This window comes from Eurypyga helias, unplaced genomic scaffold, assembly GCF_000690775.1.
Source record: "Eurypyga helias isolate BGI_N326 unplaced genomic scaffold, ASM69077v1 scaffold9208, whole genome shotgun sequence".
NCBI classification, from domain to species: domain Eukaryota; kingdom Metazoa; phylum Chordata; class Aves; order Eurypygiformes; family Eurypygidae; genus Eurypyga; species Eurypyga helias.
Window position 1 is genome coordinate 134,670 of NW_010267533.1, and position 24,004 is coordinate 158,673.

The window sequence follows — 24,004 nt, forward strand, 5'->3', positions numbered from 1 at the left end:
CAGATACACGGAGCAGTGAAAGAGGGAGCATCCTCCTTTGAGGCCGCCCATATCAGTGTCGCAGAAGCGTGGCCATTCAGCTGACCTTGTCCCTAAAAGCTCCTCAAACATTGCTGAACCCTAGCGGGGTCACTGCTCTTTACGCCAGCACTTCTCCAACCCACTACTCGAGACTGCCCCAATTTCCATAAAGGCAGGGCTGACACGCAACAGTTTCACACAGCAAAAAAAAAAAATAGAAGGAATGAAGGAACATACAGGATAAGCTTTAAAGAAGAAAAAGCAAAAAAGAAAAAAGGATGAAGGAATGTACAGGATAAGCTACTTAACATCTAAAAGAAAGGGGAGAGCAATAGCCCAAAAGAGGTCCCAAGCTATACACTGCAAAGTCAACTGGGTGGCCAATTAGAAGGAATCAAATCATGGTTATGGTGAGATTAGTGTCATTTACAGATGTCTGATTCAAAGTCCAGTGAGGCCATGGAAAAACTCTGCCTGGCTCCCAGACCTTTGAACCGGGCCCTAACGATCCTCAGCTTTTTAGTCTGAAGGCACCACTTCCACGCCATGGAACAAGTACGTAACTCCACGTGGCTCTGTGGTGGGGGAAAATAGGCTGCATTTCCTTGTAGCTCCTAATTATTCTTACTGTTCTTCTTAGTGAAAAGTGGTATAACTGCATCATGAAGGAAGCATGTAGAGGCCAAGAGAGTTTGAGAAAGATAAAAATAAGAGAATTCTATATAAAAAAGGTGGGGCACTGTAAAAACTTCCCTACTGTGTCAGATCCTCAAATGCTCTAATTGGGCACGTGAATCTGCTGGCAGCGTTTAGAGGTGGTCAGTCCCTGAGAAACTTTCGGCTCTGTTGTTGCATCAAATCTGAGCAGGGGAGTTCTGTTTAGCAGCCCGATGCAAGGAGACAGTTACCAATTTGTCCTCCAGAATTTCTGTATAAAGCTGAAGTGTAAGTGAAAACATTTTTTTCCCCCCAGTTGTCCCACTAGTTCCTGCTGTTTGGTTTTAGCATCATCAAAATGTTTTGTGAGTCCTTCCTGATACTGACCACAGCCTCAAGCGGGGTATTTTTTGGGAGGTGAAAGCAGGAGCATCTATTGGAAACTTCATTTCAGCTCACAGATGTCTGTTCTGTGATGCGCACTGTTGCTCCTGAACGGTCCTCACACATCCCTGTCAGTGGCACGGGAGAGCCAGGGTGATTCGAAGGGACCAGATCTAATTAGGCCCGAGCACAAGCCCTAAGTCACAATTAAGCAGCACACGTGCATTTCTCTCCCTCTTCTCAGCCTGAAATATTAGTCATAACCATACATGTCACAGCAGTGAAACTTGGCTGCTAACACAGGGATCTCATTTGAAGTGTTTCCCACTCATTCCCAACCTGGGCAGGAGTTGATTTTTTCATGGTGAGATGCTGAATGATTGATGCCTCTGGCTGTCTGTGACATGCTCTCATCCCTCTGCCCTTCTGTTGCTATAGGTTACATCGAAGCGGCTGTGATCCCTGCAGGTGCCCGACGGATCAGAGTGGTTGAGGATAAACCTGCTCACAGTTTTCTGGGTAAAAAAGACAAAAGAAAAAAATGTTTTGATTCAAAAAGCTCTGTTTTCTGTTAAAAATGACCCTTGTCTAAGTGACCTGTAAGATGGTAGGTTTGTTGTTGCTGGAAGCGACTGTTGATTTCATTCTTGTTGCAATCTCCCTGCTTTCATGGCTTGGTTTCATGACGTTTGATTGATGTGATAGCACGTGACATGTACAGGCCCTGTGCAACCTGAAAGGACCAGAGAATACTTTATATGGGTAGAAGAGTTCCTGAACAAAACTTGGCTCTGGGTTGAACATAGTTGTTATAGTATTTTTGGAGGGAGTGGGAAAGAGAACAGTGCATTTAGAGAAAGGAAGGGCAGAGGTACAGATAGGAAGGTGCTCAGCTCAGACTGGAGTCAAGGCAGGACAGGGCAGCTGAGATCCCTCAACAACCTGACCGTGAGGTTGCACGGTTTCCTGCAGCAGCAGGTTTTCACTTGGTGCTGTACCCAAGACCTGATCCTGAACTCTGGGATGGGCTAGCTGCTGCCTCTAATCCACTTGCATCTATTTTCTCTGACCATATAATTTGTTTCATCCTCTTCTCATTTCTACTTCTGCATTGCTTTTGAGGGGAACAGGCTTCCCCTCCTCTTTCCCCTGTCAGAAACAAAGTTTTAGGCATGGGGGAGGGGTCAGGTTTGCATGTGAGGTTGTTGTAGGGCAGAGTCTGTAAACAGATTTGTTGTCCAGTTACTAATCACTTAGATTTAAGATTGGAAGGGCATTTGTAAGATGCAACCGGTCAGCTACAAGTACATCTGTCAGTCTGGTCTTCTTCTCCTCTCCATGTCAGGGGTGTTTCTTTTTGTGCCATCACTGTGCAGTAGGTGGAGGGCTTTATCTCCCACCTGCTTCCAGGGAGACAATCACAGAAGGCCCAATGAATTGCCCTGAATTCACACAGGAAGCCTGTGGCAGAGCCGGGGGTTGTAGGAAAATTGTCCAAGGCCCAAAAGAACACCCAGCACATTGAAAGATCCTTTGAACACTCAGAACTGCACAGCCACACATAAATGAGCGAATTCTGTCTTAAGTTCTTTAAGCTGTGTGGGAAAACAAAAGGATAAGAAAAAATCCCAAGCTTCCCACTTTGTTCAGTGAACTTTTTCAGCTTATAGGTCTAACCTAAGCTTTTCTTGCTGTTGATGAGCTCATTAACACATGACTTTTGTCCTTCCATATCAGTGTTTCAGCTCTTCCACCTGCTGATAATTCTCATTGCGGTGGTTGGCACTGATGCACGTTCCAGCTGCCCCTTAGCCTGGGAGGTATTAGATACTGTTTTCACTTGTGCATGTTCTGATTCCCTCAAAGTGAGCTTCTGAGAGCAGAGACACTGCAAGGCTTTAGAATAGAAAAGCACCCTGAAAGACAGAATTGCTTCCAGAGATGTATCGAGCCTGTGGGAGGAGCTCTGAAAGAATCACAAAGCTTGTTGCTCTGTTTTGCTGAAGAGGAAACTGAGGTGTTCAACTTGTTCATAGCTATGCAGGGAGGCAGTAGTAAAGCTCAGACTAGGACCCTTCGTCTCTAATTTCTATGTCTTTTGCTTATAATCCTCCATCTCCGCAGCCAAAGGATGTTAATATCCAGGACTGGGATATAGGATGCCACTGAAAACATTTACATAGCGATTGCGTCTTAGGATTTCAGATCTAGTGCCATTGGTTTTCTGTCTTGAGGTTGGCCCTAACACTGGGAAAGATGCTTTTGTTCTCTGTCTTTCATTCCAGATTTAGGGGAAAAAAGGGCAAATCATGTCATTCAGCTGCCCTTAGGTCAAGAACATTGGCATTTGTGCCACTTCTTGGTAGGAAGCACGTATCACTACTGCTAGTATTTCCGCTAATGCTGCAGCTTGCTGGGAGAGGATTACGCCTACACGTAAGATGCTTGACATAGCGAAGCAGTGGTGGAACAATGACAGCCAGTGTTTCCTTTGGGTTTTGCAAATACTCTGCCTTCTGGAAGCCAGCCTTTTTGTTTGTCTTGGTGGCATTTGCACAGGGTATGTGTCTGGGGCTTGGTCTTTGGCAGATAGCGGCGGCATTGAGAGTCTGACATGGAGCTAGCAACTGCCCTTCATTGTGACCACATAACCTTGACTAAAGCAGGTATTTCCCCACTGGAGGGTGAAGATTAGGATTGTGTATGTTTGAGAGCGGGACTTTAGGATTAGGATTGTGTATATTTGAGAGCAGTGTCACATAAAGACAGATAAAAATCTGGCTATTTTAAAGCTTCTGGAGGCTTTTAGCTCTTTGGTTCAGGAGCCAGGAGAACCTCTCTAAGCTTTCCAGGGTTTTCTCTTTCAAAGAACGCTGGACACAAAGAAAAGACACCAAATGTCTTGCTAATCTAAGGTGAAGAGGAGCAGCAGGAGTGTTCCAATAAGACAAAAAGATGACCAAGAAAACAAAATCCAATCACTCTGATGGGCTTCATAATGCATTGTAAATCCAGGTCTGGGTGTGGAAGGGTTTTCTCTTTCAATTTCACTGACAAAGTTGAGTCCAGTCAGGTGCTATTTCCACTCAGAACCGGGTACAGCACTTTGGAAATGAGCCTAGCATAATTTGGAGTCATTATTCAATGTGCTGGGAGCAGTGCCTGAAGAATTCCCTCCACCTACAGGCAACCCACGCTGGCTGCCTTGGCTGGCTGTAATGCTTCAAAACCACCTTGAACAGGAAATGCCTTGGCATTTTGTGTCCACGGGCTGGGAAGCAAGCTGGAAATAAAGATCTGACTAGATACCAGGTTTAGAAATAGATTGGTCAGTTCCTGTCTTCTGGCCAACAAGAAGAAAAGAAGTTAAAGTTTGTTGCTGTGTTCCTTTTGGTCTTCTATTGTATAACTTTGAGCCAGAAAAGGCTTAGAGGTGTAGCAGTGGATTCTTGATACTGCCTAAATGCACCCACAGTGGGGAGAAGGGCAAGAGCTGTGCTTCGCTACCCTATTTGAGGTGTAGGGTCCCAGGAGAATTGCAGCCAGCTGTCCAAGGCAGAATAAATCCTGGTGGTGCTAGCTTAAATCACTGAGAACTGCCTGGCATAAAGGGCTCACAACTGCTTTCCTATTTGTGCTTTTCCACCAGTCAGACAGGTTTTTGTCAGAGAAGACTGCGTATATCCTGGTCTCCTCAGCTTCTGCCACTGGGCTCTCGGGGAGGTTGGGCAAGTGTTCTTTGTCACATGCTTTGTTTCTTCTCTAAAATGACAGTAAAGATAACTTGCTGTCTTGCAGAGTGCTTCTGCAGTGCTTGGGTGAAAAGCACAGCATTCAGTAAGGGCAAAAGGCCCTGCTTACCCCACTGAATTTAGCCCTGTCACCTCTGGGGCTAGGCAGAGCCTGGCCTGCAATAGTTGTGCGTGACAAAAGCCTCTGGAGAAAGAGCAGTGCCCTGTGTCCAAGAGACACGGTTTTATAGCTGCAGCATCGATCCTTACTGCTGGGGCACTTGTGTGCAATGGAGACAAACACTTGGCCCAAGTGCTCTGCTGAGTCTTCAGTGTCATTCCTGCACTCCTCAAGGAGCACCTTTGGGAACAGGGCTGTTGTGAAACTCTCTGTCTCCTCAGTCACTAAAGGAGAGGTGCCTGCAGCAATCAACATCAGACCTTTCCCAGAAAAGGGGTCCACAAAGATTAAACGTTTTGTTTTTCATGAGCAAGCTATCTTCCTTTGAGGATGAGCTGGAACCGAAGCATAGCTTCAGTCGTTCAAGCTCTCACGCACTGTTCTGAGCATGTGCCGTGATACCTTTGCTAGTCAGCCGTGCTGCATGGAGATAGTTTTATCTCAGCTTTGATTAGCCATGTTCACGGCTCCTCAAGGCTAGTGTGATGGCTGCTTTGATCTGCCTGGAAGCCATGAGGCTTTGGCAGAGGAAAGCAGTCCTGCTTCAGAATTCCATCCATAGTTTGCAGAAGGTACTTTGTAGATCAAGGAACAGAGCAGGGGAAGTGAGCTGAAGACAGTTACATTGCTGTAGTATGCAAATACCAGGACATCAGCATACTCCTAGTCTATGTGCCAGAGAGAACTTTCCTCAGAAAAAACATTCCCCCACATACATCCCACTCCTCCTGGGGAAACCATACCTGCAGTTTCCCTTCACCCTGATTTTGGAGCCTCTAATGGGACTGTGAGAGCTGTCAGGAGGGTTGCCTGTGGCAGAGCAGAAGCATATTCCACATTTCTCCAGTAACTACCCAGGATAGATCCTCAGAAAGGCACACACAGGCAAAGAGGACATTGTGACCTCCGCCTGCTCCAGACTTCCCCAGTGCTTAGACACTACAAAGGATCCTCAGTTGGTAAATTGAATATGCCCTGAAATACTCCTGGGCACTGAGGCTAGCGGTCATGGAGCATCTTGTGTATGGGCTCTCAGTCCCCAGTAAGGGGGGGCTGTCGTTTGGGAGAATTCAGGTTAACCTGGGCCAGTAGTTATGCTAAAGACCATTTGAACAACGTAGAGGTTCCCAGGTGCCCGCAGACATGTCTGCGCACTGTATTGTGGAATAGTCTAAATATAGTTTTCTATTTTTAGAAAACAAAATAGAGCGCTGTGAGGGAGGTGCCCTGTGCTGGAATCACTTCAGGTGTCTCCTCTTACCTTCAGCAGATCCTCTGGGATCTGTGGAGCCTGCACATGTCTTGTTGAGCCAAATAGAACAGTTTTTCAGGAAAAACCATAAAGAGAAATCTAACAGGAATTTCCTTCCTCTTAAACCTCATTTGAGGATGCGGTGAGCTGGCCCCTCATTTCTTGAGGGAACCTTCATCGTAATAGCTATATAAAAGGTGTTGGACATGGCCAACTGGAATGAAAGGAAAGGCTGTTTAGAATAGCCCAGTATCACTACAAACACTCCCACAGTAAATTTGACCCAACCGGTAAGTCAGCCGTGTTGTGCAGTTGACAAGTCCAGTTCCTTGTCTCCTACGCCTATTAGGCAGTTGTACATAGCCTAGGCACACCTAGGAGGGTTTGCTGGCTATGGGCACTTGATCCAGAGAAATGACAATGGCACTTTTTCCTACTGACTTGAAAAGGCTTTAAATCAGCTCCCCTCACCTTCATGTAACACAGTCAAGTGAAAGCCAAGGTTGTGTTTTTTGCTGGAAGAGAATAAAATAGGCATGAAATGCTGGAAGTTAGGAAAACAGCTTGATGAAGGCTTAGCCAAAAGACACAGTTAACCTTGAACTAAAGAAGCCCAGTAACACCCGGGCTATTCTGTCTGCCTGATGTCAGGGCAAATTTGATCATGGTGCATGGATCTCCACAAAGGGGCCCGGGGCTTACTTTGTGTTAGAACAGGGTCTGCCAATTTTCTCTTCCCTCAGTGCATAACACAGGCATCTGAGTAACTGTGCTTCCATTCTGAGGTAGAAAACTCGTAAATTCCTAAATCAGCTTGCACTGACAAGTCAACGGTAATGTGATGTCCTGATGCCTGGAGTTGTCTTTCAGTGTTAGGATATCAGTGATGCTGGAAAAAAGGACATGTTACTCCAAGTATCTTCTCTTCTCAATATTCATCTTACAGGGCTTCCTTCTGCAGTAGAGCTTGCTTTGTTGTCCTTACTGATGCACAGAGGCACATCCTGACAGGACAGATGTGATCCTACAGTATCTGACCCTACACATGTGCGTCCAGCCCACGGGCTGAGACAGAAGCTCAGTAATCTATATTGTCATTGCACATTTGCTTACGTTTCTTTCCATGGTGTTTGATTCATTCCAGCTTTAAAAGATTCCAGTAAGAGATCCATTAACAGCGACTGGAAAATTGAGCTTCCTGGTGAGTTTCAGATCGCAGGCACTACTGTCCGGTACGTGCGAAGGGGTCTGTGGGAGAAAATCTCTGCCAAAGGACCAACTAAAATACCACTGCACTTGATGGTAACTTTATATCCTTTGTTTGTGTTTCTTAAGTGATGCAACATAAAGGGTTTATATCCTAGCTGAAAGTTAAATTTTGATTGTTTGCTTCCTCACCAGAGTTTTTTAAAGGTATGCTCTAGTGCCACTGCATTCTTTTGCAGCATTGCAAGGGCTGGAGAAACCCAGCTCCCTGTTTAAAAAGACATGATGCTCCATTCTGGGAGAACATGCAGTGTCCCAGCAGGCTCGTGTCCAGTACAGGATACTCCTGTGATGTGTCGCAGACAATGTGACAGGTCCATTCCAGAGGGCATATGTTTCCAGGAGCCTTCTTTATTTCATGGACGTACCTGCTCACACATGTGAAAGGCTTTTGCTGAAATACCTTCTCAGCTGATGCCATAATATGTGCTGTATTTAAACACACTGTTGCTCTAGCAGAGGAGATGCAGACTTGGGATGTACAGATGATACACTTGAATTTGACCCTCTGTAGTTGCACACAGAAATGTTCCATGTTTTCTTTATACTGTTTTTTTTAATTTATGCATTTTAAGTTGTTCTTGGAAGTTTTTCCTAATGCTCAACCTAATCCTTCTGTTAAATGGGCCTGTCACTTTATAAAGTCATATGGCTGCTGTATGAGAACATGAGTGAGAAGTCAAAAAGGGCAGAGAAGAATGGGATTGCAGTCCCAGTCCTGTCACTAATGGGTAATGGGGTGACTCACTGGCCAGTCCCTTGATGTTGATGCTAACCTTACTGTTTCTGTCTGTAAGACAGCTGTAATGATGCCTGCCTCATATATCTGTTACTAGTTAAAGTCTACAGAAAGCTTTACAGTTTCTATAGTGAGGTTTGCATACAAACATAGAGTATTTTAATGTATGTGTTGTTTCCTGCAACTTTTTTATCCAATTACATTTTTCTGAGTACTGTTTCTTTTCCTTGTGACTTTTGCCACGTGTCTTCACTGAAGGCCATCTGTAAGCACTGCTAAAAATCAGAAGTCTCTTCCTTTCCTCACCTGATTTTTTTGGCCTGCCGACGTTTATTGTGCAACATTTCATGGCCCAGTTTCCAAAGCTCAGAAGTTGCTTGAACTTTTTACACACATACACACACAGAAAAATAGTAATACTGTACTTTTTCAGTACTTTCCCTGTGTCAAAATATGCTGTGTAGGAGCATGAGGTGTTTTGTCTTTGCTTTATCAGGCAGATGAGAGAGTTAACTAGGTTCACATACAGAGCAGTGTAAAGCTGGATCCAAAGAGGAATAGTCAGTCGTGCAGGTTTGGACACACCGGCACCTTCCTGACTCAGCCAGGTAATTCAGGATCTGCCCACACAAGGGAAATGTGTAGAGGAGCCGTCTTCATCATCACAGAAATCAGCTTCTGCTTGATTTTGGCCTTAACGCAAGTCTTCCCTCCTGAAACCAGGACTCTGACAAAGTATCTTGGGCTGCCATGGTCCTCCTAACCTCATGTAAGAAAAAGGAGTTTATGAAGAGGCTGTGCAGGGTTCCTTTGCCAGTTCTTGGAACCTTCCGGGGTGTTACTTCACTGAGGTGTACTGCAGTAAAATCTGGTCCCAGAGTTTGCGAACTTCAGCAGCAGCAGCAGAGCTTTGTTTTTAAAGAAATACTCATTTTCCCTTCATTAAGAAGTAAGCAACTAGCATAGGAAATGAGTGATTATGAGGTTCTCCATGAGTATCCTTTTCACGGGCAGACTGGCATTTTCAGCACATACAAGCAGAGGAAATGTTCCTTCTTCACCTTCCCCCCAAAAATGATTAAAAAGGAGGAAAGTAAAAGTTACCAGACCATTAAAAAAAACATGTGCCTTAAAATCACTACCAGTCATAAACAAAGCACACGTGAAGTCTTTTCTTCAAATCAGATATGAATCTTTTCCTTGATACGGGGTAGTGGGTTTCATTCTTTTTTCATTCAACACAAGAACGGCAGGATGGTTACCAGTTACCTCTAAATAGAAAACTGTTGTTCAAACAGTGGTGGAATACACTGGACTGACAAAGAGCCAGAAGCTTCAGTCAGTCCATTGTGACCTGCATTTGAAACCGATTATACACACACACACACACCCAATTATATATGGCTACGAAATTGCATGAAATTGGTTTCATATGGGCCTTTAGATTCACTAGTCTTGCACCCATATTGAGATAATAAGGATTTCTTTTTAGGAGCTGGATTTTAATACTTGAGGCACTTCTCCAAGTGCATTGCTGTAAGTAGATTTCTTGGAGAAATTAATGTTTGTGTAACTAGGCCTGTGCTAGACCTCCTCTTGGCAACAGAGGACAACCAAACACTCCCAGCACATAGAGATGCTTTAGACAAGACTGATCAGTTTCTGTAGAACAAGCTGTTCATATCTCATGCACTTAAAGAAAGCCAGAGCAGAGCTTGAATTCACTGACTCTGCCTGCCTGGTATTTTGAATTGTGTTTAAAAAAAACCCTCATTCATCTCTAAAAGTGTAATGATGGCTGGCTAGTTTCAGCCTTGGTGTTCAGTTCTGGTGGTAAGGCTCCCTCTGTAGCTGAAGCAAAATCATATCTTTGTTCCTCACATCTTCTGGAAGATGCTGTCCTGCCCAATGTTATGCACTGTGCAGAGCAACCCATGGGTGCAGAGTTATAGCCCCGCAGGGTTTACTGCACACACCTCCAGGATGTCAGTGGCTGCAAGCTGGGGCCCTTCTTTCAGCACATGCAGTTGTTTTTTTAGTTAAATGATCTTATGACAGCTTTAGTGAGATTATTGGTTAAGTAGGCATGACTTCTGCAAATCTGAATGGGAAACAGTTATTGTTGGGAAAAAATAGTATTTGCAAATTTGCTTTTTTTAATAGGGCAGCTGCCTGTTTCACTTAGGATAGCCCTACTTAAAATATCTTATTTGATAAGATGCTGCTCCTATTTCAGTAGATGACAAGAGCCAGCAGAATTCACCTGTCTAATGCTGCTGAGATTTGAGATAATAAGTAAGTGTAAAGCCACCGTCAGCCTTACAGCAGTACTTCTGTGGCATTTGTTAATAGTGTGGTAACTCAGATTCCATCTGTCTCCTACTCCACTGGGTATCTTCTAGTCACTTCTGACTCAAGCCAGTGAAAGTGAAAGCCAGTTGAAGCCCAACATGTAAATCATAACAGGACCAAAACTGTCATCTGCTTGTGGTGAAAAAATAAGCATTTTTCTCTATTCCTGTGTCTTTGTTAAGTCAGTGAATTTTGGAGTAATAACACTAGATACATCATGTGTGACTCCATGGGAAATAATCAGCCTGCTGTTGGAAGCAGGTTTCACCTTCCTCTAGCAGTATGCAGGGTATGAAGGTATCTGTGTTGCCAGCAGCTGTGTGATACAGCTGTTCCTTGTCATCCACAGGTTTCTGAGACAATAAAATCCTGCTCCTACAACTTGTCAGCAGAACCCTCACGTGCCACATCTCCCAGGAAGCATGTGACTTTAGTTGTTCCACACTCTGGAAGGTGTCGTGCCCAAAGCCCTGCCCGAGCAGCGTAGCGTAGAGCAGCTACCCAGCACCGCGGTCCATAAAAAGTACAATGTTAACCCAGAACTTCCTTGTTCTTTACAGAAGTCCCCAACCTGAGTCTCCTCATGAGTCTTGCAGACAACTTGCTTTCTAGAAAACAAGGGTGGGACAAGTATGATGAGTGACCCTAAATGCTCATTAAGATAGTTGTTGTATGAAAACTCCTGGCTTAATGCTTCCTGTTGTCTTACTATTTCTCTTTAGAGAGCCAGTGGCCTGCCAATGCCATCGAGGCTTAAACAAAGTTACGGACAGAATTCCAGGTTTAGACATCTCCATGACCTTTTTAAATATTCACAAACCATGAGCAGTTATTGCTCCCGCAGATGCCCTGTTTTACCAATGCCACTGTAATTTCAGGCTTCTAAATACAGATTAGGTTGCCTTTCATGAGGTACTTACATTTTGGAAATATTGGCCTGAGGCAGCATTTCCAGCACTACTGTCTCTGCGGTCTGTTGGCTTTCCCAGTACACAGTGTGTTGTAACAGCCTTTCTTTTCCTGAAAAAAAAATATGGAATTCATTATGAATACACCATTCCTGTAAACTATACTGCTGAAAACAGAAGCGAGCCAGAAAAACAGCAGGATTCCTTGTACATCTGGACGCACAGCGGATGGGAAGGGTGCAGTGTGCAGTGTGGAGGAGGTAAGGCTGTTTGGGAGCTTGGTGGGACTTGCTGCGTGGTGTTTGCAGACACCAGCCCTTAGAGAGGTGCCTGCAGAAGGCGGTACTGCCAGAGCATGAAGGAAACTGGCCCTGGGAATGGATGTTGCCATAACGAACTCAAAGGAGAGCTCATTCTCACCAGCTCTCCCAGCTATCATCCACATCCCCGCAGTTCATTTTCACCCAGCGTTTTGGCAAGGACGCTGCTTTGTCGGCTCATTCCCGTAGGCTGGAGCTGCACCTGGATTAGTGCTCCGCGGATGGCTCAGGGCGCTGTGTGAAGCCCCATATCTCAAGCCTCCGTCACATTCTTGGAGCAGAGTTTTCACAGGTGTTCAGGCATGTTCCCTGAAAGACACTTCCTTCCCCAGGGATGAAACGGGGCAGTGCTGCTGTGACAACTCCTGGAGGTTGCATCAGGCGCCCTTAGTGGGGGGTGGACTTTCTGGGAGTACATGAGCACATTGCAAATCACGCTTCAGATGATCCCTAGGATGTGCTGAGACAGATTTGCTGAAAGCCTAAGGGGAATTGATGCCTGTGAAACCAGAGACGGGTTTGTCAGCCACTATCCATTGAATTTTCAGTGTTGGAAGAAGTAGGTTTTTCCCTGAGGAAAATGGATCGTTTCCATGCATTCTGGCCAGTCTTTCTTCACCAGTAGACCCAATTATGTATCATATCAGATGACACAAAGGAAGAGTGCTCATCTTCACGTTTGAAGGCTCACTGCCCTTTCAGTGTACTGAAATCAAGGATTCATTTTCTTCTGTAAATACAATCCATTTTAAAATGGACACTTACTTTTCCTCATGTTTTAAACCAGTAATTTCTTAGCCCCATTAAACCCTCACCTGAACGAGTAAGAAATTTGTTTGTGGCTCTTCTGATTTGTGTTGCCAGGCTGCCACATACTTGGATCAAATCAGTACCTGGCAACATGGCTCCCAGCAGTAGTAGCTTGGATGGCAATATTTTGGTTTGTCAAATGCTTTTACTGCTTATCTGAGCTGGGAAGGGCCTTTTCCCTCCCATACAGGCTTTTACAAATTTTCTATTCACAGAATTTGAATTATTTTTTATTATCTGCTGTCGTTCATGAAAACTCAATTTGATTGAAAACTCAATTTGCAGAGTCAGGGTTGAGAAGAGGATCTGAGAAACCAAAATAACTAGTAGTAAGGCAAAGTCTCGTGGTGCAGGGATGGTTCTCTCTTAAACCCTGGTCACTCCTTTTCAACCTGACTCTGAATAGGGGGCAGCAAGAGGCAGCTGGTCTGTCATTATCAGTCACCGAAGGGTGAATGGTTTTGTGGCCTCAGCTTACACAGATGGAGCATCTGTCCTAGATGATTACAGGGCCCAGCTACATGTGGAGGAGGAACCAGAAATGAAAGCAAATTGTTTTCAAGATCATTTTCACATTAAACACTAGAAGGAGAAAGCCCAACATGTTGTTCCTGTGAAGCAGCCAATTATCAGGGAAAGATTTGTAGCTTTTCTGAAAAAAAACCAAAAACCCAGAACAGTACAAAGGTAAGGCAGAAGTGGGAAATAAGATTGCTTGCAGAAGTGGTAGGTCTGTGTGGATTTCTTCTCGTAGAGACAGTAGAGAGCTCCTAGCTTTGGTGATTTAGTTAACCAATTGACATGGTTTTGTTCTTAGCCACTGGCTTTCCTTTTTCAGAGTTGTTTTTTATTTGACTTGTAGGCGAACGGAAAACCATTGTGTCCTGTACTCGAATTATTAACAAGACCATGACACTGGTGAATGACAGTGACTGCCAACGAGTGAATCGCCCCGAGCCCCAGGTCAGGAAATGTAACACACACCCCTGCCAGTCACGGTAAGGACTTACAAAATAATAAACCCCAGTATCCTTTTCCTTCACAAATCACCCATTTCCGAAGCCTCCATCTGGTGAACATTGTGAAAATGTCTAGAAGTATTGGAAGACATTGTTAGCCGTAGTAGCCGGCTGTAATACTCATTTCCTTGTGTTGAGCAGGTCAGATTTTCATTACCTCAGAGTCCATTTAATTTGTGGCCAGTAAGGCAAGTTCCATGCAAGCTGCCTGCACGCATCGTTTGGGGATGGGTTGGGTTTTTTCCCCTGGCTGCCTTCTGGGTGACAGAGCAACTTGCAGTAGAAAGCTAGACAGGAGCTCAGTGATTGCATAGCTAACCTTTTGTTGTTGTTTCTGAATCAGCACAGAGTAGCATCTGATTAGTTATCACACAGTGCCTAAAATAAACTCACCAACACCCCACAGCCTTTAAACCACTACAGTGACCTGTGTGGCATGCCTGATCTGTGTTAGTGTAGTACAGAATGGAAATCTGTAGAGAAGAAGTGTCTCTTCTTCATGTGAAGTTTTTAGAGTGTCTAGCAACACCTGCGTGGTTTTGGAAACACACCTGAATCTTGCTGAAGTCAAGAAATTATGATGGAATGCATTTTAGATGCCTTCCTCAGTAAGGGTGCTTTTCTGCATCAGTAGGAGTCATTAGAGATGTAAGAGTAATAAGTCCTAAAAATAATTAAAAGTTCTCTTTTTAATCTGGCAACCACTTTGAGCTGAATTAATTCTGATCTGCATTGTATAAGAAAAAAAACCTGTTTCTGGCCAAAATGACAAAACACAGGAAGGCAAATTAATTTGTTTTGTTTGTTTGCTAATGAAGAAGTTCACTCTCGCTCTGCAGTAATGTTTAGCACTGTGGAGTAATGTAGACACTCCACTTTTCATAGTAGTTAGGGCATAAAATCAGTTTAGGATAAAGCTCAACAATATCTAAAAAAGCAAAACAGCCTGCTAGCTGTTGCATCTTGCATAATCAGACAAGCCAGGGAAACATACTTACAAAGCTAATCCTGCTGGCAGAAACAATAGGGAAAATGAGAAACAACACACTTCCTTCTAATTAGACCTGCACTCCAATTAAAGTACCCTGATGCAGGGAAATCCAGGTCAGGCAATCCATTGACAAGGCTAGGCTCTTCTGAGGTTTTGTTTTCTGTCTGCACTGCCTGCTACTGCTGCTCTACAATATTGTGTCCATACTGCTGTCAGTGGTGGAGAAAGGTGTAACCAGATGCCTGCCCCACGTGCTCCTAGGTGTGTAAAGAGAAAGGTGTAACCAGATGCCCCACGTGCTCCTAGGTGTGTAAGGAGAGCCAAACTCTCAGTGACTTCCAGGGAATGACTGTAGTTTCCATGAGGAATTTTCCTAAATTCAGTGATTTCTGTCATGTCACTCTCTCAGAAAGACAGAAACAAGGAGCATCTGCTCGTGTTTCTGCCCTGGCAGACTTTAGGGTCTGGAAGGGTTAGGTTAAACCACACAAAACCTCCTGAGGAAAGAATACTCTGTTCTTATATCCAGATTGTGCACTTTTGTGGATTCAGGTCCAGCCCCTCATGTTATTCCAAGGCCTCTCTCCTTCTGTATGGAGCTATCAGGCAATTTGTAGCCACAGTTTAGCACCGTTTTCCCCAGGAGCGACTAGCACTGGCACAGCAACACTCTCACTGGTGCGGTTTTTATCGGAGCAATGACAGCAAACACCAAGTGTGCTTAGTACCCGGAAAGGCCACAGAATCCTTGCTGATGATCTGATAGACCACACTCTCTCACTCCCTCCGTGTAGACCACACTTTCACACTTAACATGCTTTTGACTGGAAACATTTTCAGAAGCACATTCTCTGTGCCTCTGTAGAATTTAAATTTCCATTTGCGTTTGCCCACCCAGATATTAGAAATGCGTGCTTAGCATATTCTCTGACCAAGAACATCTTAAAGAAACCATTCTCTTTCACCATGTCAATGCTTTTTTTTGAGCCCTGAATTTGTTTTAAGGTTTCAAGTAAAAATATTGTAGCATCTTGTTACAATAAGGTCCTTTCCCATTTCCACTCAGACCTAACCCTTTACCTGAGTGTGGAAGAAGCAACAGTGCTTTCATTTCTATAGTAAACCTGCTGTTTTGTGGATTTTGATCCACATTTACACCTTTACTCAAAATTTAAAAGAATTGCCTTACGGAGAGTTTATCCCTAGGGAAGGGGATTATGGCCAACACAGGACTGGGACATAGGACACTCAGTCTCTGTTTCTCTTTTGGATGTGCTGTGTGACTTTAATTCAGTGTCCTACGCTGTCCCGCTGCTTCCTCTCTCAATCCCTGTATAATCTGGATTGCAAACTCTTCAGGATGGGGTGAGATCATGTTGTATAAGTGGGGGAAGAGGAGGCAGCTATTGCTGTTGAGACTGCAATAAAAATAAAAAATAATAACCCACTTTATATATATAAAGTAACCTGGAGGAAAAAAAAAGGGTACGATATTCATAACAGCGTCTGTCTTCCAGCACGATCCTAAAGTGCTTTGCAAATTATATCTCCCTCTGAACTTCAGCCACCTCTTGGGAGAGCCAAATAGTGTGGGGCAGGGGACAGTAGTTTTGTGAGGCCAAGGAGAAGATTAGAGCTCTGCAACTGCAACCCAGCATCTGAAAAAACAAAGCAGGATTGAAAAAAGTATTGGATACACTGACATGCTTTAAACGTCAGAGAAGAGAATTTTCTTAAGGGTTTTGTTGAAACCGGCAAAAATCAAAGAATCTTTCATTCTTTATTATTGTTACTCTTTCACCTTTTAAAAAAAATGCCTCTTTTTCTTCCTATTTTATTTTTTATGTTCCTTGACCCTCTTTTTCCATTAAATTCTTTACAGCTTCCTTTCCTGTCCCAACTGCACCCTATTAGCACCTCTTTATTCTAATCCTTTGCCTAGCTCTTTAGATATTTTTCACAAAACCCTGCTGTAACCAGATGGAATCTGGATTCTTGCATGCGGTGCGTATGGGTAGTTTCCAGCACACTGAACACCAACCCAAATATATAGGCAAACCCAGCACTCAAGTTGGCACGAGACTCAGAAATCACAGATCACATCAGCTGTTATTACTGAAAACATAGGTCGGCCAGTGGCCACACACTTCAACATGCATGGTTGGGTCTATGAATATGAAACTGCTCCCCTCTAATGCAGGAAAAGAACGAAAAGCACATGAAAATTCCCAACTGTTAGGCTTGTAATGACCTGTATGCAAACACTGTTAATTTTCCTCCTCTTTGCTGTAGTAGATATTAATAGAGGTTGAGTTCTTTCAGGAACCTGCTGAATATGTGGCGTTCCTACACAGATGCTTAACAGCAGCATAAAAGCCAGAAATCCCAGACTTCATCTACGGAAAACCACGGGACACCTGAGCCTTTATTTTAACTGTTTAGGACTTGAAAGTATCTCCCAATTCCAAGGGTTAGTTTTCTGCTAGTTTTCTGCTACAACCAGCAGCATGTCACAGGTTCCTTTCCATAAACTGATTTTGCTCCACAGTCTCCTTCCCTCACTGGAAGGCTCCTCTGTGACCTTGGTGTTCATGTAGGTCAGGGTCTTTTATTCCCAGCCTTAATTATTCATTGTCATTTTTCAGCCACTTGTTCTTCCATCAGCTCTGTTCCTTTGCTTATACAGTATTTTCCCTCCCTAGCTCTTTGCCGTGGTCTAAGTGCCATATGATACTGCAAACCCCTTGTTCCTTGATTTTGCTGGGCTAAATCCACTACTTTAACTCCTTATTGGATCAGAGACTGTGCACCAATTCTTCCATTTCCTCGATCGCCTTCTCTACTAGAGAAGTAGATTATTGCTGTAATTTATGTTACTTAAATTCATCATTTGAGTGCATCAGTGACCAGAATTATATGGAGAAACCCAGTCTTGGTCCAGTCTAGCCCTTATACAGTTGCATTCATCCTCTTCGGCCTTCACTGACAGTAACCCTCCTCATACATGCTTTGCTTTTTTCATGGCTGCATCATATTTGTGACTTACAGCCATTCTAGATGTTTTCCTCCTCATTTGTTTCAGCATATGAATCCTACTTTAACGCAGAAATGCTTGTTGTTATCAGTCCCTAAGCACACAGCCTTTCACTGCATGCTATTAATTTTCATCCTGTCTCTGTTACTGCAGTACTCAAGGTTATTTGGTTCTTCCTGTACGACATCCTAATCCTCTGTTGTATTGACAGTGCTTCTAGACTTTGTATTGTCAGCATTTTCCCCCATTTTCCAGCAGTTTTCTTCTTTTCGTGCCAAGATCATTAATGAATATACTAAATTAGATCAAATGCAAGGCAGATCTTTCAGGAAGTCCACTGGTAACTAATCTAAATTCCTTTCATACCTGATATTCTTTTACAGCACTACACTATGGCCAGCTCTCACCTACCACAATTTATGCACTGATATCCATTGTTTCCCAGCATATCACCATTTCTCCAATTTACCTAAGCATTTCCAGTGCAGCAAAAGTAGTTCTTTACTGAGAACCAAACAGATTAAATGTACCACATTTCTTTTGTCTTGAAATTCAGTTATTTTAATTGAAGAAATACAGCCAATGAGTTTTGCCTAGAGGAAGCCTGTGTTGCATCCATTTACCACTCTGTCCTTGACTATTGATTCACTCCGAATCTGCTCTAAAACCTGGCATGCTGCTGAGGTCAGGTCTGTGGTTACATGGGTCGCTCCTTTCCTTCTTTCTTCTGTTCCCCTTTCACTTTTCCATCCATGGACTGAAGTCCAACACCATGCTCTCCAAGGGCTCACGCACAAATGGGGTGCCCACTGGGGAAAAAAGTGAAGCTGGTTATGAGTCAGCCAAGGTCCCAGCTGGCTCAGCACCTTGCAGACCTGCCCGAAAGTCTAGTGACCGCTCAAAGCATCATGCCTCAGTGTGCGAGGTTGAGCGTGCCCGTTGCTTTGATTTAAGCTCATGGTACTTACATCTGTGCCCCGTGCTGTCTGAGAGCCCGCCTCTCCCTTTAGACTCCCCCATATACCTGTGACGGTGTGCAGTTTAACAGTCCAAGACTACATAAAGCAGTCAGTTTTCCCGATTCTGGTCGGTTTGCACCGTATTTATTTGTGTTTTCATCACACATACCTGTGTTTCTCACACACCTACATGGGGAGCAGAACAATTTTGAATTTATTTTGTGAAAGTCGTGCAAATAGTAGATTTGGGGGGGGAGCAGTGTGATGGAAAATTCCTTGAGAATGTTAGCAAATTACTTGCAGGGCTGTGTGGAAATTACACTAAACCGGAGAGACATACTGCGAGTGTCTGTTAACTGAAGGGACTGAGCTAGATATTTAATGCTTCCAAATGGTTATGTTCTTTCATTAATGCAGGCAGACTCTTTTGGAATCTGTACAAATGTTTGCCATCCATAAGGTCCAATGGCAACGAGTTCAAAACCTTATCTGTGCCTTGTGCTAAGAAACATCTCTTTTTGTGTGTTTTGAATTTGGTTACATGGAAAAAAAAAAAAGAAAACAAGGAACAGCCATGGGGAGGGTTTCAAATCATTTTAGCCTGGAAATCTGGCATAAATAGTAATGTTAGCACCCTCTGATCCAAGGAGGCACCACGTAAGAGCTCATTTTGAAGTACTTCCCAAAACTGGAGTTGGGATCTCTAGAATCAGTTTGAGCTTAATGCATTTGCCAGGACCGTGCTGGACACGGCGGCTGCGGGCGGAGTGAACGGGTGATGCTGCGCTCTGCCGGCAGCTCTCCGGGGAAGCCAGCCTGGGCTGCTGGCCTGGGCAGCTGCGGCAGCTCTCCGGCACGTCTTGCAGGGGTAGAAGGCAAATGCTGTAGACCAGAAAGCCTGCAACCTTTTCTTCTGGACACCTATGTGAGTGGGCAGCTGATGTCGTTGTGGGCACGTCTGGTTGTTGCCATCCCCTCGAAGGAGACAAAATCACATGCATTCTGCGTTGTAGGCAGTTCATCAAATGCAGCAACAGTCAATCAGTAGTTAGTTAGCTTCTGAAAGGCAAAAAAATATTTTCAAGCAAATCGAGCAACACAGTTCAGTGAAGCAAGTCTGGAAGAGAAGTAAGAGGCGGCTTGGGAACAGACAGAGTCGAATAAGGAGGGCTTATTGGCTACTGCTAAATGCATTTACATCAAATAATTCAAGATGACTTGCTAGAGCAGAAGCTAATTTGGCATTAGTTTTCACATGGAGTCATGAGACAGATTTCTTAGCTTCGGTGTAAACCCCCAGGCTGGCTTACATCACAGTTTTTCCCATTATAATGTTTAACTCAACAACCTTATGGTTGAACATTTCCTTGTTTTATAATGTTAAATGATCTGTGCTTCTTTGGTTTGAGACTCATCAGGCCAAGTGCAGTCTATACCCACAAAGAAGGATTAGCAGGACAAGCTAGCAAAATATTTAATTGCAAAATTCACTCCTACAGCTGCCTGCTGCAATGCTCTTCACACTGTTTGCATCCCGTGGTGTGAGCTGAGGAGAAGGCACTGCCTTCCTTGAAAGGGAGGGAGTGGAGCTGGACATTAGTTGTCCCATCAAAGATACACCAGCCGTGGATCAGGGTAGGGGCAACTCGCTGCAAAGAGGCTCTGAGAGTGCTGATATTCTGTGCTTTAGTGTAGTGAGGCAGCTGCTAGCAAGGACGCCTACTCACACCAGTGCCACACGGAGTCCTCAGAAACTGCTTGATTTGGGGGAGGCAGGAGGGAGAATACAATGTCTTCCACTGAAAAAAAAAATTTCCCGAGGTGCATGTAAATTTTAAAACACTGTCGTATGCCTGATCTTATAATTCGTGGGAAATATAAAATATTAAAGCTGTCAAAATGATAATGACGAAAGAAAAAAAGAAACCTGTGTGAGTGAAAGTTGGCAAGTCTGTCACCAGAATGACTACTGTACTGGAAAATTACTGAGCACTGTTTATAAAGGCAATCAGACAGGAATGTTAGTCTTGGAGTCCTACTTTCAACATCAGCAGCTGTATTATTCTACTAGATTCCTTGTACTTTTTTCCAAAAAAAGAAAAAACTTCCAGTGACTGGGTGTGGCACAACCTGTTCCCAAAAGTCAAGATTCACCTGATTATTTTGACCTGAGTCTAGCAGGGATACGGTGGTGAGTTTCAGAAGAGTGTGGGGAGAGAAAGATCCAAGAGCAGAGTCCGTCTATTTCGTGGAAATCATGAGTCAGTTTGTAAACAGTGTTTTCTTGCTTCTGTGTATTCAAGCCTGATCTTTGATGAAGTTTGATAGCTCTAAGCAAAAAATATCTGGCTGTCAATTCCATGTGACTGACTCTCAGAAATCTTTTCCAACTCTCTTTGCTAAAATTACCCAGTGAAATCCTGGCTCTGCCGCGAGTTGGGCAGGGTTTTGCCTACCATCAGTAGAGCCACATTTTCACCCAGGGACCTTAGAAAACTAAGAGCACCTTTGACACGATTTTGCATCACAAACTGGTGCTAAAGACGCTAAAGACAACCATTGCTAACTAGACATGGCGTCATCCTCACCTGTACAGGAGCGCAACAATGTGTGTTAAACTAAAAGGTACATAGTGAAATCTGTTAGAAATAGACCCCTCGGATTACACTGCTTTGGATTAGTTTGCAGCAAGTGCATTTTCAGACTAGCTGTGTCTTGTAGTAGCAAATTTCCCCTGAACTTTATTCAGCAGTAGCGCAGGCTCTTAACTAGTTGTAGTGAAGAGTTAGTTCCAAAAGAAAACCCAGAAAGATCTGTGATCTTGAAATGTGTCTTTGGTCACATCCAAGCTCTTATGGTGAAAACAGAATAATTCATTCCACTGTACACCTGGGGAGGGAACAAAGCAGCATAATCCCTGTAGATAGCGAGTGCATGTGCAAATACATCATGGGTGTTTAGTTAGTGGGACAGGACCAACCTGCAGGCACCAGCCTTCTGCAGGGCTCAAGACAGAAATAACCAGGTGAAATCTAATGGGCTGCAGTATTACCCTGGAACATGTAATGGCTTTATGTTATAAAGGCTACAAATCTCTGAAAAGTGACCTCATGTCTTTTGATTGCACTCCTCCACCCCATCCTTCAGCCTTGACCCATTTTATCTTCATAGCGTTTTTGCCCAGATCCTGAGCTCAGGTCTTCATTTGCAGGCATTCATCTCCCCTGGGTTTATGTGCGTAGTGCTGCAGACGGGTTTCTTCCTAGAAAATGTGGGAGTCTTAGGCAAGTAGGTAGAGCGGATAATTCAAGGTTAATGACTAATCCAGACCATAGAAAAATTAAATGATGAACTGAACCTCCAAAAGATATTTCAAGTTTGCTCCAGGGGCCTGCCAGATGAGTGTGCCAAAGCAGATTAGAAGAAGAACTCCCAATTCCTTAGCAGAGATGCTGAGAGGTCAGAGGTTGAGGAAGACTCAGAACACAAAGATTTAAAACAGTCCTCTCAGATTGCATGTGCTGCCCATCCCAGGTTTTTGAAGCTATAGAAAAACACACCCTTCTGGGCATTTTTCAGCTAGAAAGACACTGACTGGGTTAAAAAAATCCGTGCTTAAAAGCTCATCACTTTCTTCCTAAATCTAACCACCAGCAGGGATCATCTAGCCCTTGAATCTTCTAGAGAGGTAAGATTACAAAAAATAATACCATGGCTAAAGCCATCTCTGTGGTTGTGAGAAAGATGAGTGTTTATCACATAAATCAGTGCTTGTTGGAAAAATGAGAGGCTCTCCAGGGACTCCAACTAGAGCACTCACATGGTCCAACAGAAGATAGGTTATAGCCCGGGAGGGGAAGACCAAATTGAAAAGAACTGTGATGTCAAGCAATTCCTAAAATCAGTTTACAGGCTTAAAACATATCTGTAAGCCAAATGCTCTATATGTTACGCACAGGGCTTAGTCTACAACAGTTAATTGGCTTACTTAATAATACAGAATTAGCTTGGTGTTTTGAGTTAGGACACTGGAATTAATTTTTACATTGTCATAAAAAAATGCTTGCCACTTTAAATAAAATGAAAAAGTAAGTCTCGTTCTTGAGCACATCCAGGTGTGTTCAAAAGGTGTAATGACAGTGTAGAGAGGAAAATCTGTCTGTAGTGTAATTTAATAGTAATCATAATGTGATACTACTTGTACATTTACCCTTCCCTGTGTGCAGATAGTAATTATGCTGATACTGTGCTGCACATTCCTTACCAAATAGGAAACCGGCAAGAATTTTCATTTTTAATCACTTTATCCATAAACCCCTTGTCTTCCCACTTCTGTTGGGAATGAAGTTGAAATATAGCTGCAGTGGTTCTGTCTCTTACAGGCGGTAAAATAATATTTGCAGCAGCCTGTGAAGGGGGCTTGGGGAGAACTGCGAGGGAAGATCAGGGCACTGCCAGTACTGCACGCAGGACTCGCATTTACTTGCTTGCCAGATCATTTTTCAAGCCATTGAACCAAGCAGAGATTTCAGCGAGAGGATAAAGTTTTGCGGTCAAAGTGATCGTGCCCTTGATGCCTTTGAAAATAGCCTGCTTTAGTTATTATGATTCACACATTTAATCTGTCGCTTCTCTCTCGGATATGAAACTGAAACCATCACTTTAAAATAGCCTTTAATTTCTAAGTATTTTGACTCTATGTCTGCAGCAGTTGTTAAAACCAGGATGGAGTGGGCTGTGAGGTTTCAGAGATCCCTTACAGTATAGCCCCATTTTATTTGGAACCTTTGTCTCGGATCAGGAAGGGATGCAGTGGATCGGTAGCTGAAGCTGGCCATGCAGATGCCCCACTGACAAAAAAAGCTGGAGATTGTGTTTTCACCACAGCTTCATATTGATTCCCTGGGTTTTGGCTCATGCCCTGTGCTATCATTCTTTTCATGATGGTTTTTTCTGTGCCAGTTTTCCGGTTATGCTCTGTCATATCTGTGCTAGAGCAGCACTAACTAGAGACCACTGGACAGGGTAGAAATCAGGTGATTTCTCCCCACCACAAAAGCAATAACAACAACAACAAAAAATATTAAAAAGGAATTCTCCTTCCTGAAGGGAAAGTCACAACCTCACCTCTTAAGGCATCTTGGAAATAGTTGGCATGCCGTGTGCTGCCCATCCTAAATGCAGGGTCACAGACAGCCTCTGCCAAGAATGTATTTTTATCTTTCTCCTTTGCTTTCAGCCCCTTTCCCTTTTTCTTTTGCCAGTAGCTGTAGATCACAGTGAGAGTACAGTGCTGAAGTGAGTATTAGTTCGGTGGAGCCTGTACAGAAACCATTCCCGGCCCTGTGACTCACATCCAGCTCATAAAGCAAAGTCACTC

General features: G+C 43.8%; 1 protein-coding gene across 1 annotated transcript in view; it reads left to right on the forward strand.

The window, feature by feature from the left end:
• Positions 1-24,004, forward strand: part of ADAMTS17 (ADAM metallopeptidase with thrombospondin type 1 motif, 17) — a 175,757-nt gene that overhangs the window by 125,613 nt on the left and 26,140 nt on the right. The window contains exons 15-18 of the mRNA XM_010157450.1: positions 1,501-1,581; positions 7,371-7,532; positions 11,596-11,751; positions 13,484-13,619. Of these exons, the coding sequence (XP_010155752.1) occupies positions 1,501-1,581; positions 7,371-7,532; positions 11,596-11,751; positions 13,484-13,619 (535 nt within the window). The remainder of the gene's footprint in view (positions 1-1,500; positions 1,582-7,370; positions 7,533-11,595; positions 11,752-13,483; positions 13,620-24,004) is intronic.